Raw genomic sequence first — 18,513 nt, 5'->3', positions numbered from 1 at the left:
ATAATCAAACTGATCCCCGACCCCCCTCCCTTCTCTATAATCACATTGATCCCCCAGCCCCCCTCCTTCCTCTATAATCACACTGATCCCCCGGCCCCCCTCCTTCCTCTATAATCACACTGATCCCCCGACCACCTTCCTATGTAATCATTCCTATTCAAAGATCACTCACCCCCCGGTGTAATCGTGCTGCAGCGCCGGCCCCTGTCTTGGCACCATCTGCAAGCAGCCACACTCAGCTGACAGGCTCTGTGTGTGTGTGAGGCAGGAGACATTTCTTTCCTGCTCGGTACACAGTGCCTGTCAATTGCCCTGATAAAACTCAGCTGAAAGGCCACCAGTCACCACATTTCCGGGTCGGTGACGTCACAGAACCACGTGACTAATGTAAAAATTCAGAGAAAGAGGCAAAATTTCTAATAGAAACCAATGAGATATATTAATTATATTCCAAGACAAATCAGTAGAGTTAATATCAAAATAACGTGGAATACCCCTTTAGGTATAAAAGTAAGGTAACATCCGTCACTGGTTCCATTGTCCTTTAGTATCTAATATAGATGATTTAGTTGTCAATGCGCAACATGGGGGTGTTGAGTATTTGATGCCAGATCTGGTGCGTAATGTTATCATGAGACCTGACTTTCGAACGTTTTCATACTGTGTCTTTTAAGGGGTCCGGTATTGGGGATAGTAATGCAAGCTCCATTTTCCGTTCATCTTCTTTTATCCAAATCAGTTTTAGCCTCCTGAGGAAAAAATAACAAAAAAGCATATGTAATAATCTGCTCTTAAGCCTGAACAAATAGCCGAGTACCAAAAAGATTTTTCATTCCTGGCTTCACTTCCTTGAAAAGTATATGTAGTGTATTGGAGCAGAAATGTCTTGGATATCCCATAATGATTACACTATAGATAAGGGATAAGTGATAAGCCCTTATGCTTATAATCCATTAGGACAGTCAATACTACATGATATACTGTATGTGTGTCCAACAATTACTCCGCTGATGTGAAGGTGATCAATGGCACTTTCAGGTGGATCATTGGTGATCCATTTATTGCCATGGATGCTCGGGTTATCCCAACTTTAAGGTTGATGCTACCCCATAAAAATGTTATTCCATAGACCACTTACCTTTCTTCAACCTCTTTGATGGTGTCAGTCAGAGGCTGATTGCAAGTCTCGGTGAGCAGACAAATAGCAGCAATTCCCGATAAGACAGGAGCCGTGCCAAAGATGACAGCTGGCAGAATGGGGATGTGATCTCCAATTAAATGAATCACTGGTGCAACCACGGACCCGACTCTAGCATTCATGTCCGAGAATCCCATACCTGTTTGCCTGTAGTAAATAAGGAAGATGGTAAGATGAAGAACGCTGAGATTTGGCTGCATAAAATCTTTATTTATATGTGTGGCCTTTAGCACAGTTTTATTATACTTCCAATGTTGCTTATTTAGCCTAATATAGCCATACCCTAATGCTGCGTTTACACGGAACGGTTATCGTGCAATTTGCACGATAACAATCTAATTCGAACAATAATCGTACGTGTAAACACAGCGAACGATCAAGCGATGAGCGAGAAATCGTTCATTTTGATCTTACAATATGTTCTAAAATCGTTGTTTGCAAAAAATTTGCAGATCGTTCCGTGTAAACAGTCGTTCACCGATTTTTCCTGTGTGCGAGATAGGTTTAAGCGATCGCAAAACTATTTTCCGTACGATATATCGTTCCGTCTAAACGCTGATCGTTATAAAAAAAAATTGTTACTTCGAAATCGTTAATTGTACGATCGGGCGAATTATCATTCCGTGTAAACGCAGCATAATATAACAATTAGGGATGAGCAAACTTTTGAAAAGTTCGGTTCGATCTGGCAAACTTTTGTGAAGTTCGGATTCATACGAACCGAACCTAAAACGAACCTTGCTATAACGGCTGAATAATTGCAGCTACAATAGTGGGAGTCCGATAGGGTATAGTTTTGTTTAGTTGCAGTTGCTATTACAATGAAAAAAGTGCCAAAATAGTGAAAAAAGATAGTGAAAAAATAATAATAATAAAAAATAGTGAATAAAAGTGCAAAAATAGTGAAAAAAAAAAGTTTTGTTGAAAAGAGACAAGTTGAGGAGGAGGAGGCAGCACTTAATTGCACCCAGGCCAGTATTGTTGGGAAGAAACAAGTTGAGTAGAAGGAGGAGGTGGCAGCGCTTGATTGCACCCAGGCCAGTGTTGTTGAGAAGAGACAAGTTGAGGAGTAGGAGGAGGCAGCACTTGATTGCACCCAGGCAAGTATTGTGGGGTACTGACTTAGCTTCACACTCTATGGAGGGCTTAAACAAGTTTTGCTGCTATAGGTTACTTCACCTATAACAGCTTATGAGAAAGAAACTTTTATTTTTTAAAACTTTTTTAATTTTAATTTTTTTATAACTTTTTTTAAGCTTTTTTTGTTGCAGCTAAACGGGGTTGCCGGCACCCAACTGAGCAGCAACGTGTAGGTAGCGTATACTCTCGGTCACAGGACAGGAGCTGGTTCAATGCTACCTTTCCTGACTCTTTTCTCACTTTTCTCTTCCTATTTCTTTTTTTATCTCCCTATCTCTCCCTAGATCTCACTATTTTTTTTATTTAGATGTCTATCTCTCCCTCTCTCTACCTATCTCTTGATTTCTCAGTCTCTTTCCCTATCACCTTATCTTATATATCTAGCTTTCCCTGGATCTTGCTACTTGGTTTTTTCTCTTCCTCTCTCCTGCTTCTCTCACTAACACTTTCTATTCCTTCTCTATCTCTCCCTGTATCTATCTAGTTGTTTGGCTATCTATCTATCTATCTATCTATCTATCTATCTATCTATCTAGTTGTTTGGCTATCTATCTCTTTTCCCTCTCTATCTAATATGGAGAACCTCTCTCTGTGAAGTCTGGCAAAACATTGTCAAGCTGTTGGCGTGCTCAGGCACTTCAGGGGCTGTGGGGTGACGTCACACATTTTGATTTTCACAGAAAAACAGGATACAAGGGATTATTGGAGTAATAATCCTTTGTATCCTGGTCTATTCTGTGAAAAAGTACAGTTTTGCGTCACCGTTGTTTGGTACCGAACTGAACTTAAAACAAATCTGGTTCGTTCGGTTCAGTTTGCTCATCCTTAATAACAAAGATGATTGTCACCAAAAAGAATTATGTTTTGACAGTGGGGTACATAGCAGAGACTAGGCACTATTTTGTGTCGTGCTGATTCGCCTCACCATAAATCCCACTTGACCAGCAGCATTGTATTATAAGCCTTACACTGGTTCCCAAGCTAAGTATCCTCATAGTACATATACCCTTGTTCAGAGGCTTAGATATAGGGGATGCAGCAATTGTACTCAGGCACTGGGGTCTGAAGGGATGCCAAATAGGAAGTATTATACGTATACATGACAAATAGTGAGGGGCCCTATAATGGATTTTGTATTGAGGCCCAGTATCTTGAACTTACTCCTTTGTTAATGTTATTCAGACCTAATGTTTTTTGCCATTTTTTCTTTTTCATTACAATTTTTAAGATTATGAACAGCCGGTTAGGTCTCAGAAGGAACATCTTACTTGCGGAGAAAGTCCTCAGTTGCTCCCCTTTTCTCCATAGACCCCATTATAAACCCGCAGGGCTTACCTTATCTCAGTAGGGAAAAGTTCTCCAGAATACAGATAGGCACACATGAATGCTGAAGCACAAAAACCTTTCCCCAAAGCACCCAGCGCTGTTCTCAGGACTCTCATGTCTGCAAAGACAACACAGCGGTGAGCAGAACATGATGCAGCCGTCTCGTGTCGAGACATTACTATATGGGAACACAGCAGAGACATTATTACTATATAGAGGGCACAGCAGGAGACATTATTACTATATGGGGCCCAACAGGGGACATTATTACTATATGGGGGCAAAGCAGAGACATTATTACTATATGGAGGGCAGAGCAGCGGGCATTATTACTATACTGAGGGCAGAGCAGGGGGCAGTGTTACTATATTTGGGTGCAGAACAGGGAACATTACCACTATATGGAGTCACAACAGGGGACATTATCACTATATGGAGGGCACAGCAGGGGACATTATTACTATATGGGGGCCCAGCAGGGGACATTATTACTATATGGAGGACACCGCAGGGTACATTATAACCATATGGAGGGCACATGGGGCATTATTACTAAATGGGGAGCACAGTAGGGGCATTTTACAATGTGGGATAGCACAGCAGGGAGCATTATTACTATATTTGGGTGCACAGCAGGGGGTATTCTATAGGGGAATGCTGCACAACATGGGGGATATCCTATATGGTGATGCTGCACAGCAGGGGGGATAATTTAAATGTGGATTCTGCACAAGAAAGGGGGCCATATACCACATGAGGACTGCTGCATAGGGACTTATATTATATGGAGGCACAGTTGAGGCCTATAATTTATGCAGACACAGAGGAAAGGGGGGCTTCTACTATGTGGGGATATAAAGAAGGCCTATATTATATGAGAGCACAGATAGGGCATATAGGGCACAGAGGAGACCTAATTACTGTGTGCTGGAGCAAGGAGCCTAAAATGTTTTTCCTGGCAGATTCTGAAGAGAAGGGTTATGGCTTGGACCCAATGGAGACTAAAGAGAAAAGTAAGCGACTCTGATCAGAGAAGACGTCAACTGTGAGTCACAAGTCACTATTTCAAATACTAGCCTATATGATCATATATAGGCTTTAAAAAAAGTTTTATATACACACACACGCGCACACACACATATATAGTGTGTGTATGTGTGTGTAACGTCAGTGCACAAAAGTCAACTCAAGGGGTCCATGCTTCCGATGTTTTAGGACCCTAGCAACGCCCCTGGCTGTTGCGCAACATTTTGCAAGTCTTCAAAAAAGGTCAGAAATTCTTTCTTGCAAGAACACCTCTACCTTCAGGTTATGTGTGGTATTGCAATTTATCTCCATTCACTTCAATGGACCCAAACCCAAACTACAAGAGTGGTGCTGTTTCTAAAACAAAGCTTTATCTAAGCCTGGACAACCCCTTTAATTAGCATAAGAAGCCAACAGCATAAACACAATATGCACAACACAAAACTACAGTACATGAAAGAACTTAAGCCACAGAAACCAACAAACCACAGTAAAACAGCACAAGTACCTTGGTAAATTTCCCTCTATGTACACAGCACATAGTATAAATACTAGGTAAGAGCATGAGTGTGTAAATACAAAGTAGTCCTATATATAGACTATGCTAAATTAGAGTTTTTTTTAGGAAAATAAAATGTGTGTCTAAGCTCATGCTGGGATTAAAAAAAACAAAACAAAAACCTATACTTACCTAGCCTGATCCTGGCTGGCTGCCACTAACTGCTTTTGACATGCAGGATGAACACACTCCCACCAATCACTGGCTGAGACGGGTCCCCCAGCACAAGCCAGATACACATATTTTTACCCCCTTTAAGATTAGGGAGTACACTATAATTCTTATGTTCAACTTACCTACTGGTACGAATATATTTGCAATTATCATGGCACCAGCAAGGATGAGGAAAGTGCCCTGTGTCACCCGTCGCCCTACATAGCTCATTGTCAATGCTGCCACAAACTTGGCTGGCACATCAATGGCACCAAAACAGAACTGCACGAGGTAGATGCTGATTCCAAATTTCTGTAGATCCATAGCGAGCCCATAATAAGCAAAACTTGTTGAAAACCTGCATGAAAAATAAGACATAGATTTAATGACATACATTATCTCGTATCTGAACCTGCCAGTCAGCGCTAGTATATCTCCTAATGCTTCCTCAACAGTGGCGCGCGGTCGCCGCTGCGACCGGGCCGCTACCAAGGAGGGGCCCGCGAGGCCCCCCCTTGCCACTGCACTGCCCCCCTCCCACTCCCTCTTGTGACCGCAAGCAATGTTTTGCTTGCGATCACAAGAGGCAAGTTGGGACGGGCCCCCGGCTGACTTGTGGCTCCCCAGCTCTGTCCGGTCCCATCCCCGGCAGCACACACACACCAGTGAGCTCTGTGTGCGCCGGGGAAGTACTTCCGGGTCAGGGAGCGTCTATTACACGTGCTCCCTGTGCTGGAAGTAACATCCCCAGCGCACACAGAGCTCCCTGGGGTGTGTGCTGCATAGTTACCAACAGTTTTGCCGGGACTGTTCCAATTCTGAGGTACACAGCCCCGGCGAAACCATGTCCAACGAAGCCCTGCCCCCACCGTGGGAAGCCCCCCCGCCGCGGGAAACTCCAGACTACAGAAACCATACAGGTGAGTATAGCTTTTTTGTTTTAAATACAGATGAAGAAACAAGAGGATGATGAAGAGTGGTGTAGTGGTATGATGATGAAGGAACAAGAGGATGATGAGGGGAGTAGTGGTATGATGATGAAGGAACAAGAGGATGATGAGGGGTGTAGTGGTATGATGATTAAAGAACAAGAGGATGATGAAGGGTGTAGTGGTATGATGAAGGAACAAGAGGATGATGAAGGGTGTAGTGGTATGATGATGAAGGAACAAGAGGATGATGAAGGGTGTAGTGGTATGATGATGAAAGGGCAGGAGGATGATGATAGAGGATGAAGGGGGTACTAATATAAACATGGAGGAGCAGGAGGATGAAAGGAGGTAGTAGTAGTATGATAATGGAGGGGCAGGAGGATGAAGGAGGTAGTAGTATGATGATGGAGGGGCAGGAAGAGGGGACAACATGGGGGGGATCTGCAAGGGAGATAAAATGGGGGGCCATCTATATGGGGGCTAACACGGTGGGCATCTATAAGAGGGACAACACGGGGGCCATCTATAAGGGGGAAACATTGGGGGGCCATCTATAAGGTGGACTACACAGGGGCTGTATACAATAGGGCATGCACAGAGGGGGGGCATGTACTATAAGGGGGATCACATAGTGTCAGGGCTACCTACTAAATGAGGATGTAAAGGGGCCAATACAGATGTACAGTGTGTAGAGAGATGAGGATGGTGCCAGAGTAAGGAGCCTAATCTGTCTGTTTGGCAGATTCTGTGGATTCGCGGCTCGGAGAAGTTCTCATAATGGCCCAGGACAGATGAAGAAGATGATGAAAAGGGAAGAACTCCGATCAGAGAAGACGTCTCCTGTGAGTCACTTGATATAACTGCAAAGTAATGTATATGGTGTATAGAGCCTGTGTAGAGCTGCGTCCACCTCTATATGACTGTATGAGGTGATATTAGTCTGTGTACAGAGGATTTTATTCAGTAGCAGCGGTGGTGTTAGTCAGTGTGTGGTGTTATTAGTCAGTATGCGGTAGTGTTAGTCAGTATGTGGTGGTATTAGTCAGTAGCAGAGGTGGTGTTAGTCAGTATGTAGTGATGTTATTTGTTACTTGAAATCTGGTACTGTGTTTTATTTGATTTAGCATACTGGATTTGGTCAGTAACAATATGGTGGTGTGGCGGTAATATTTCCCCCTTGTATACTGGTAATATTGGCAATACTGGTCTCAGTAAACAGGATTTGGTTAGTAACAGTATGGCGGTAATATGTATGGTGATAATATTCCCTATATACTGGTATTATTGGTAATATCGGTCCTGATAAATATATATATATATATATATATATATACACACACACACACACACAGCAATAGCATCGAGAAAGGGGGGGGCCAAGTTGACCTCTTGCACCAGGGCCCAAGAGACATTAGCCACACCCCTGTTCCTCAATACAACACTGGCAAGGACAATAGTAAAGGCAATAAAAATAAAACAATACGTACATGATGGCTGAAACCACCAAATTCTTTACATTTAAAGAATTTCATAATGTAATGAATTAGGGGTGGCCAGGGCGTTCCCCTTAGATTTATTGTTTCCCTAGTCAATATAGGATTGTATAGGTAGAATTAGAAGAAGCGTTTTTACATGAATAGACTTCCCGAGCACACGCCTGGCCTGAAGCACTGCACAAACTGCTGGATAGCCCCAGGTTGAAAAAAAATAGTCCAGTATGATCTAATCTTTACATGTTAGGTACTTTATGACAACCAGATGGCAGTGTTATAGTTGTAACTTGTTGCTGCAAGAAAGCAGCAATATACCTTTGCCCCAAACACGACAACCAAGTAAAAGTAGCCATACTGGTTGTCACCCAGCTTTCCCAGGGACATATAACCAAGTAACTGCTGGGCAGGAAAGGAAAATGTATAGAAAAAAACAACAACACTGTACTTTCCATTTGATTAAGATTTTTTAATCTTATAAATTCTAGCAAAGTCATTCAATTAGACGTCTTCATAAACCCTACACATGCAGGGCCGTATTAACAGCTGCTGCTGCCCTAGGCACTAAACTTGAAGACACCCATCCACAAGATTGGTAGATTGGTAGGTAATAGTTCCAGGCGTCACATTTAACACCGCTATGCCAGTTTCCCTCACTCTACTCTGTAATCACGCCTGTGCCCACTACCCCATTTTCTTCCCCCTGCTCCCGGCTGGATGATCTTTCCGGCCGCAGGGTTCTGATGCGGGTGCATCAGCACGCGCCTGCATCAGAACCTTCCACAACACACAATGAAGCAAGCGGCCATAGCAGCTCGCTTCATTGTGTAAACTGACAGGGTTTCCTACGGCCCCAATTCATTGAACTGACAAGTCAGTTATTTGCGGCGCCGCACGGGATTCCAGCCGGAGCGTATACGATGTGTATACGCTCCGGCCGGGATCCCGTAGATCAATAGGCAGTGTTCACAGGCGCATAAACTACGGCCGTACTATTACGTAGTGTGAACATAGCCTCAATGTGATTACATAGCCTCAATGTGATTACATACTCATAGTGGGATTGTCAACTTCACACAAAGTAAAGAATGAAGACTACAAACTCACCAGACCATCATCAAACACGCTGTGATACGTCTCATTCCTGGGGTTCGGAAAAGATCAAGTATGGTGTGAGAGGATTTTCTGTTGGAGATTTCTTTTTCCATCTCTTTGACCACCTCCTAGAAGTATAAATGTCAGCTTAAATGAAATGGTAATAGATACAAAAGGAATGCAAACAAAAAGGACTTGACATTATAGTTTTAGTAGTTTACTTTGTATGCACAGACCTTTAATCACAATGCAAGAGCCTATCATTGCTAAAGTAATAGGGTGTAAAAAAAAATAAAACTTTTAGGCTATGTTCACACGCATGTCTGTCATTTTGACGGCAAAAGACCATCTTCTGATAATTACGGTCGCAAATAATGATCATGATCAGTATTTGCAGACATAATTATCAAAAGACAGATGTCTAAAATGACAATGTGTGAATATAGCCATAGGGTGCGTTTACACAGACAGATTTATCTGACAGACATTTGACGCCAAAGCCAGGAATAGACTCTAAACAGAGAACAGATCATAAAGGAAAGACTGAGAATTCTCCTCTTTTCACATCAATTTCTGGCTTTGGCTTCAAAAATCAGATAAATCTGTCTGTGTAAATGCACCATTAGCCTTACATATCCCAAATGTAATAATACATTAGTTAAATCAAAGCTAAGCAATATGTTTAGCCACAGGACAAGCAAAAATACAAAAGTGTGCAAAAAGATACACAGTCATAGCCTAACAGTGCCATATGGTGACAATAGAACCAGACTGTCCTTGTAAAACCATCACACACTACTCAAAGTACCATAATAACTTAAAACAATTTTCAAAAACTACAAAATAATGACCAAATAACATTGTAAAATAGTGATAAACATGTCAGATGACGAGGCTTTATGTTGTTGAGTTTATTAACTCATTACTTGAATGTATCAAGTAGATTTTTCATTCACTGAAACTTTTTTTATCTTTTATAGTCTGGAGCCGAGTTTCTAGGCATGCTCTATGACCTGTGCAGAGGTCCAGCTATTTTGGGGGGGGGGGGCTGAGCTCTGGAATCAGCTATCGTAAATGGTGTATTATGTTGTGTCATCTTATTAGGGCAAGTGGCCAGAATAAAATTTTATAATATAGATAGTAAAAAAAAAAAAAAATCACCAAAAGTTATATAAATAAATGTTTAACAAAAAAAAATGTACATTTAAATAAAAGTTAATTTTCTGATGGAAGGGGTGGAGTAGATGATGGCCTTACTTTTGTGCACCCAGCACGTTTTATAAGAATTGCTATATGTATCTCATACGTAGCAGGTATCTTTGTATTAATTAGAACCTTAATATTTCCTTATTTTCCTCACCTCTTTTGACAATTTAAGTCCTTCCTCATGTCTGCCATTCATTCTTGCCACCCGACGCAGGTTTGTTAGAGCTTGGTCTGTCTTTCCATTGAGAATAAGCCAGCGACCAGACTCCTGTAGGAACCTATGTCCACAAATAAAGCATTAATAAATTCTGCCATCTTAAATATATAAGGAAATAACATATATTCTTCTGTGTTGTGCAAAGGGGCACATTAGGTGTTCTTACATTAGAAAAGAATAATGCTCTTCTAATAACCGTTACATATGTTGTTATTAATCATTGGCATTTACGTTCTATACTGCAGACACAGATAGCTGATAGATAGTTAAGGACACAAGGTATCTTTTATACTCTAGTGCTAAGTTCCAAAAGGGGCATCACTGAGCCCCTGAGGCTTGGATGACAGCTTCATGCTCACTGTCACTCAAGCAGGACTTGAGATGGGAGGGAGGAGTAAGCAGGTGTTACAGCACTCAGCACTTGGCACCAAAGAATAAAGCCATTTTCAATGTTATGGAAGGACAGATAGTTATATAAAATGTACCATGTGTCTCATTGACCTAAAAGCTATGTAACAATGTCAGCAGTCTGGAACATGAATTGCAGCTGAGAGATTCCCTTCAAGATGGTCATAGAAAATTAGTAGTGTGAGTAATAATAGTAAAGCATAGTAAAAATGCTTTTCTGTGTCTGAAAGTTTATAGCAAAAAATACATCGCTCTTCCGGTGTACTTGTACTCTGTGGATAGGGGAAAAGTATTTTTTTCCCAGAATACCCCTTTAAGCATCAGCAAAATGTTTTTCATATGGTATTGTTCACAATTTTATAATGTCTAATGCTAATGTATAGAGTGATAAATAATGGTCATGATTATAAAACCTAACAAATAACCATAAAAATAGTAGTAGCTGCCTATGTAACAATAATAAATACATATAAACAAAAAAAAGAATCATCATCAGACTCTTCTTAGTTCTTGTTTTAAGTATGGATTACTCACCATGAATATATAAAGAAAAGGTAGAAAGGGGCAGTGACAGAGAACTGCAGCCAGCGCCAGTCACGGATTGCATATGCCAGCCCAGACAGTACCATCTGACCAGAAGTGAAGACATAACCAATGAAAGTGCCTGCCAATGTGCGCCCTTTGACTGGCATCCATTCTAACACTGCCAAGATAAAATAAACCCAGGAAATGAGAATCTTTTCTGTATGGATTGTCACTTGTTTTGTTCTGTATGGTCATTACAACTTTTCTATTCCCACTCTCTATTTGTTCTTTGTGTTGGTAATTCACTTGTGATCTATTGTGACCATACAGTGATAATATATGATCTATGTCATACTATTTGATGTATAGTAATGGTATATGATCTGGGATGTGATATACTATGTGATCTATTTTATGGTATATGGTCTATGTAATAGCGTATAGAATATGATGGTGTGGGTTTGAAGATGATTCTGTAAGAGGGAAAAATTATATTCAGCAAGTAAAAATATGTTGTAATGCTCTGTATTGATTGTAGTCTGCAGAAAAAGTGTGTAGGGACATAGCTCCCTCTGTCTCCCTCCTAGTTCAGCCCTGAAAAAGTTATGAGAATGTACTAGCTACGTCAGGGCATAAAGCCAAGAACATCAGTTTCTCAGCTAGTATATATATGACAAGATGTGAAATACTACAGACAGGCTATGTAACTGCTGGTAGAAAAAGGTGTGTATTTTGAAATTGTTTCTTTTTCCTTATCTATGCTTATAACAACACGATCACAGCCCAATTAAACAGAAGTCTTTCAGCTTGAACACAGAGTTGTCTCATGTGTCCTTTCTGAACTTCGGCAGACTGCAGCTGCCTTAACTTAACAATTTGGAGAACTCAAATATACCTATGTCAGGAGTAAATACCTGAACTTATCAATGGTATATGATCTACAGTGACAGTTTATGATGTATAACATATGATCTATTTGATGATGTACAAGCTAAAAAAACATAATTGACATGAAAGATAACACTCACTTAGGCACAATGTGTTGAGTAATACGCTGGAAAATGTCATGCCACTGATGAGTCTGAAGAACACATAACAAGGGAAGTTGGGAAGGAAGGCGACAAGTGACCCTGCTACTGACATCTGCATATATGACCAGATGAGGACTGTTCTACGACCAAACCTAAAAACAGTGTAAAAAAGATCAATGAGTAAAATCTGTACAACAAATAGGGACAGACTGTTGCTGTATGCTCTATACATTATTAATAAATATGAGGCCATGTTCACATGGTGTGAAACATCGGCCATTCTGTGATCTGGCCAGATCACAGAACGGCTAGTGTTTAGGATGATCTTCATTTCTTCTGAATTTGGATGCGGGTGCACCCATGTGCGCCTGCATCCGAATTCCCCGCTGCACACAATGGAGCATGCATTGTGTTAACTGACAGGTTCTCTGCGGCCGCTATTTAATGAATAGAGGCCGCAGAAAACTGACATGTCAGTTTTTTGTGGGGCCGCTAGTGATCTCGGCCGGAATGTATACTATGTGTATACGCTCCGGCCAGGATTCCCTTAGCCTGCAGCACAATTTAAGTTCTGTATTAATCACGGCTGTTGTTGCTGTTGTACAACAACAGCAGTGATTAATACAGCACTTACGTTGTGTGAACATAACCTGCATCTATTTTAGGATGGTTTATCAATGCCAATAAAGTATATTTGTATGTAAAAGCTGGTTATACAAGTTCAATTTGTAGAAGGGATACATTGTAGAAAAATAAAATTTACCTGTCTGAAAGGCCTCCAAAAATAGCCCCTCCGAGTAGAACCCCCACCATATACACAGACTGTGCCATCTGTCTCATGGACCGTAGGTCACACACCAGATCCCACTGTAAAAAAAAAAAAAAGGTAAATAACAGGGAGTGTTTGGGACAGTTGTCTACTTGTGGCTGTGTTATCTATTTAGTTTATGCCAAAGAAGAAACTTGCACACCGTAAGAAACATAGAAAATTGTTGACAAAGAAAGACCACCTGGTCCATCTAGTCTTTTAGTAAATCTTTTCTAATTGTCTTAGGATAGATATGTTTATTCCAGGCAGCTTAACATTCAGTTACTGTAGATTTACCAACCACATCTGCTGGAAGCTTGTTCAAAGCATCTACTACTCTTTCAAGCGACTCTGTACTCACAATCTGACACCCCCGAACTGCTTGTACCTTCGGATAGCTGATTTTAATCCAAGATCTGTCCCGGGGTCCATTCGGCAGGTGATGTAGTTATTGTCATAAAAAACAACTTTTAAACTTGCAGCCCTGTGTCAAATTGGCGTGGCCTAGAGTGTCTATGCCCTAGGCTTGCACCACCTTTCCATTCCTCCTCCCCGCCCTCCTCATCACCAGGAAAGCCCCCGACACGTTTTCTTTTATTCATCACCTGTCTGAACACTGCACAGGTGCTTTAACCCCTTCTGGACCAGGTCAATCTTCGTTTTTGCGTTTTCGTTTTTTCCTCCTTTTTTACATTTTTACACCTACAGACCCACATGAGCCCTCATTTTTTGCATCACTAATTGTACTTTGCAATGATAGGCTGAATTTTTGCATATTTCAATGCTGCAGAACCAGAAAAAAAATATATGCGCGGTGAAATTGAAAGAAAAAACACAATTCTTTTTCTTTGGGGGGGCTTCGTTTTTACGCCGCGTGTCCTATAAAAAAACTGACATGTTATATATGTTTCTCAAGTCAGTACGATTAAACGATATGTAACATGCATACCTTTTATTTTATTTGATGGCTTGTAAAAAATTCAAACCATTGTTAACAAATATATGTTCCCTAAAATCGCTCTATTCCCAGGCTTATAGCGCTTTTATCCTTTGGTCTATGGGGCTGTCTGAGGTGTCATTTTTGCGCCATGATGTGTTCTTTCTATCGGTACCTTGATTGCGCATATGCAACTTTTTGATCGTTTTTATTACAATTTTTCTGGATTTGATGTGACCAAAAATGTGATAAATTAATATTTTGGGCGATTACGCACAGGGCGATAACAAACATGTTTATTGTATTTTATTTTTTATTTTAAATGGGAAAAGGGGGTGATTAAAACTTTTATTAGGGGAGGGGATTATTTATTAATAATACAACTTTTTTTTTTTTTTTCACATATACTAGAAGCCCCCCCGGGGGACTTCTAGTATATCCACACTGATCTTTCATTGAGATCTATGCTGTATAGTTATACAGCACAGATCGATGAGATCAGTGTTCTATTGCTTTTGGCTGCTGCAATAGAATGCGGCCATTACGCCGCAGACCCCGGTTGGCACTAGAAGCAGGGATCGCCCCTCCCCACTAGACCACCAGGTATAGGCTGCAGTAAGTCTTTGGATGCAGCTGTTAACTTTGACAGCTGCATCTGAAGACTTAATTAGCAGGCACGGCGATCGGTGCAGCATGTAGCCGCGGTCCCGGGCTACATGCTGCACCCGGGACTGCTGCGGTTCAGAGCGGGGTCGCCATACGGCCCTGCTCTGAACTCCCCCAGCCGCGCGAGGACGTACAGTTACGCCCTTGTGCGAAAGGGGTTAAGGATCAAGCTCATGTACAGTTTTCACACAGGTGATGAATAGCAGAAATGCTGCCCAGGGGCATTCCTAATGATTGAAGAGGGCCGGGAGGAGGGACGGAGTGGCGGTGCAAGCCTAGGGAATAGACACTCTAGGCCACGCCAATTTGACACAGGGCTGCAAGTTTAAAAGTTGTTTTTTTATGACAATAACTGCATCACCTACCGAACGGACCCCAGGACAGATCTTGGATTAAAAGCAGCTATCCGAAGGTACAAGGGGTTTGGGAGGGTTAGATTGTGGGTACAAAGTTGCTTTCAGTAAGGTAATATTTTCTCATGTTGCTTCTGATCTTTCCCCCAACTAACCTCTCACTGTGTCCTCTTATTCTTAAGTTCAGTTTTTTTTTAATGAAAAACACGTCCCTCTTGAACATTATTTAGTCCTTTAACATACTTAAAGGTTTCATGTCCCCTCTTTCCTCCCAACTATACAGATCCAAATCCTTAAAGTGACAGTCATCCCCTTTTTGCATTCTTCTCTACACAGGTGTAATGGGTAAATTTAGCTATTTATTTTACATCATACCTAATGGTGCTTGTTCAAGTAAAAAGTGATCTTTTATCATCTGCAGATTGTGCTAAGTGGGTGGGGCTTCATAGCAGTTGTGCCACTTAGCCCCGCTCAGAGCAGGGTCTCCAGAACTGGACACAGTATTCCAGATGTGGACTCACTAGAGCTCTATATTGCGGGATCCCAATTTCCCTCTTCCTACTGGTTATACCTCTAACTATACAGCCCAGCATACATTTTGCTTTCCCCACCGCCCGGTTGCATTGGTGACTCATTTTAAGTCTGTCAGAAATCACTACCAATAAATCTTTCTTCCTTCTAAAGAGAAATAAAAGTTTCTAGTAAAGAAAATTAGACAAAAACCTTTTAAATCTGTTATGTATTGACAATCAACATGGACTCTTACCTCAGTAATAATAGAGGACCTTATAACGCTCTTGTCATAGACCCATCCATCAACACATGTTTCTGTTTCCAACTCGCTGATATTTGCCATTAAAGAGCTACTGAAATTGAGTAAGTTCCATTGGGCCTCTTTAAACCTCAGGCATCTTGCTGGGTGACCCATCTCATTAGTGGGCACAGTTACCCTTAAAATATCCTGGTAGGATAAACCCTCGGTTCCGTTAAGACCAGGTTTTGGCTCACAGTGGTGCCTTGGGAAAGCAGCGGTGAAGTTCTGTAAGAAGTTGTGGCAGGCCACCATACAGACTGGAAACGCCAATAGTAAACTGTGGAGTATCTGGAAAGTGCCAACACCCCCAATTCGATCAAGCAGATCTGCGAATGCCATGGTGCTAGTAGATGTTGTAAGGAAAGCAAGGGCTGAACCACAAAGAGATAAAGAAAGAAAGAATTAAACATTAAATATTGAGGAACAAGAGAAATATAATAAAATGTATATTTTATCTATATTTCAGGACAATTAAAATTTATTTTTCCTGCATGCACGGTCCATGGGCACTAAGTACAGCCGTAGCAGTAATAGCATAGCTTATATAGGTTTTCAAAGGTAATTGTAGTAGGGGAAATCTCCTGAGCATAACTAGAGGGGGCCCCGGTAAGGGCACTAGTCCAATACAGGGCATGTAATGTTAAGAGGTTCTGTTAAAGAGTTTGCACTGGCCACATGGACATAAGACAAATTGACTGGAGCTGACCATATTGACTTCTATTGGAGAGTATTTAGATACACTCTTGGCTTTCACTGTACAGGTAGGGGGAGGCTAATCTATTATTGTAAATTGTTTACTCCCATCGTATCAATATACTGGTGTCATTTTTCATTGGAAACCTGCCTTTGATGATAGGGAGGACAATGCTGAACAGTTCACTACTAATACAGTTTCAGGCTAAGTTCACACAATGTATAAATTTATTAAATAATGGCCGTAGCTGCAGGTTTGCAACCATGGCCGTTGTTTAATGAATTTGCCGATCACTTTCATTGCTATGGAATTCCGGCTGGAGTATATACACACAGTATACACTCCGGCCAGGATTTCATGCGGCCCGCTTTTATTGAATAGAATGACAGAACCGACAATGTAAAGTGTGGCTCTAGACGAACTGGGATGCGGGCACAACCGAATGCACCCACGTTCCAAATAAAAAGAAATGAAGTTCATCTGCAGTACCGGTGGGGATGAACTTCACAGAAAGCAGCCGTTCTGTGACACGGCCGTGTCACAGAACAGCCGCTGTCATACAGTGAGTGAACTCGGCCCCAATATAAAGGTATGCCTCTATACTCACCAAAGAGGCTGTTGACTGTTCTGTCTGATGATTGGTGAATATAATGATGTTTCAAGGCTTTTGCTGCAATTCCACTTGTGTATCCAGGTGGCTGTTGTGAATCCTGAGGGTAGCTGGTTCCCTTATATACAATAGACACCAAAAAGGCAAATCCCTCTTAGTAAGGTTAATGAATTATCTGCATTCTAAGAAACAAGGAGGACGAATTAAAGAAAGTTCATCATTATTATATTAGTGAAGCACCATCTTTCTTGGAACAAATACAACAGAAAGTTCTGTCACTCTTTAATTCATGTGAATGAGACTTCCAGAAATCCTTTGTCAGTTGTATAAAATAGAATTTTTTTGTTACAAAAGATTCTGCTGTGTGTAAATATTCCCATAGTAAGCTAAAAGATAGATAGATCGATAGATAGGAGATAGCTGGAGATAGAGTCATCATAAAAATCATACTCACCTACCCTGGCCCCCCAGAGCTCCCGATGTCACATCTAGTCCATGCTTGTCATGGCTTCTGTTAAAAGCCAACATGGACTACACCCAATGCGAATACAGTACATTTTGATGGACTCAGATGGGACAGAGGGTGAACAAATGTAAATTAATGGACTGGGCCTATGGAAACTGATGTGCTTTAAAGACAATGCAATAAAGAGTCCAAAGTAGAATCCTAGAACACAGATAAGCTGATTGCAGATAGGGTGAAAGTAGGCGATTGCACTAGGGGTGGCCCCCATACCCCCTGCCAATCTCTGTATTAGCCCCTGTTTTCTGCGTTATGAATAGAGCCGCGAGTATGACACGCGACTCGAGCCTCTATTAATTCCTATGGAGTGACAGAAAGAGCCGAGCGAGTACGCCGGAAGAGCGATGTTCTCGGACCCCCCACGATCTCCTAGTTTTCCGCTATCCTGTGGAAAAGTGAATTTTTCCTGGAATACTCCTTTAACCCCTTAAAGACAGAGCCCAAAATGGCCTTAAAGGGGTACTCCAGCGAAAAGCTTTTTCGCAGTAATTGAAACACATTACAAAGTTATATATGTCAGGAATGTGTAGTACCTGGTGTGAACTGGGCCTGGTGTTTGTTTTTGAGTGTGACACCCAACTGCTTCTCAGCTTCCGGCAATGCAGGCGTTAAGCTGAGAAGCTGCTGAACGTAATAATGCACCTGTGTTGTCTGTGTGATTGATGGGTTCCTCTGCCTGTCTGCTACCTGGAAGATCAGAGCACTGGTCTAATGGGGATCCGGACCGGGCTCCTGGTCAGCATAAAACAAAGCTGAGGCAGAGTTCCAGCGCTGGCTATTAGGTTAACTTCCTGGTCCCAGC

The 18,513-nt window shown here is 41.6% G+C and overlaps 1 protein-coding gene across 1 annotated transcript; it reads right to left on the bottom strand.

Moving 5' to 3' along the window:
• Positions 1 to 490: 490 nt before the first annotated feature.
• LOC138789584 (solute carrier family 22 member 20-like) lies at positions 491 to 16,223 on the bottom strand. The gene is made up of 10 exons (XM_069968307.1): positions 15,837 to 16,223; positions 13,070 to 13,173; positions 12,304 to 12,458; positions 11,285 to 11,453; positions 10,280 to 10,403; positions 8,932 to 9,047; positions 5,546 to 5,760; positions 3,674 to 3,782; positions 1,139 to 1,345; positions 491 to 749 (listed from the first exon to the last, which is right to left on the bottom strand). Exons 1-10 carry the CDS (start codon positions 16,221 to 16,223, stop codon positions 656 to 658), a joined length of 1,680 nt encoding a protein of 559 aa, XP_069824408.1. The 3' UTR covers positions 491 to 655.
• Positions 16,224 to 18,513: the final 2,290 nt, after the last annotated feature.

This window comes from Dendropsophus ebraccatus, chromosome 4, assembly GCF_027789765.1.
Source record: "Dendropsophus ebraccatus isolate aDenEbr1 chromosome 4, aDenEbr1.pat, whole genome shotgun sequence".
Classification (NCBI taxonomy): Eukaryota; Metazoa; Chordata; class Amphibia; order Anura; family Hylidae; genus Dendropsophus; species Dendropsophus ebraccatus.
The sequence above is the reverse complement of the archived record's forward strand: the minus strand, read 5'-3'. Positions and strand labels throughout refer to the sequence as shown.

Bases quoted from the DNA above. Each gene is read 5' to 3' on its own strand.
- LOC138789584 (XM_069968307.1), bottom strand. From the start codon at position 16,223: ATGGCATTCGCAGATCTGCTTGATCGAATTGGGGGTGTTGGCACTTTC. The intron at 13,174-15,836 runs GTAAGAGTCCAT...TTTTTTTTACAG, and splicing joins GGTCCTCTATTATTACTGAG to TGGGATCTGGTGTGTGACCT. The intron at 9,048-10,279 runs GTGAGGAAAATA...TTATACTTCTAG, and splicing joins GACTTAAATTGTCAAAAGAG to GAGGTGGTCAAAGAGATGGA.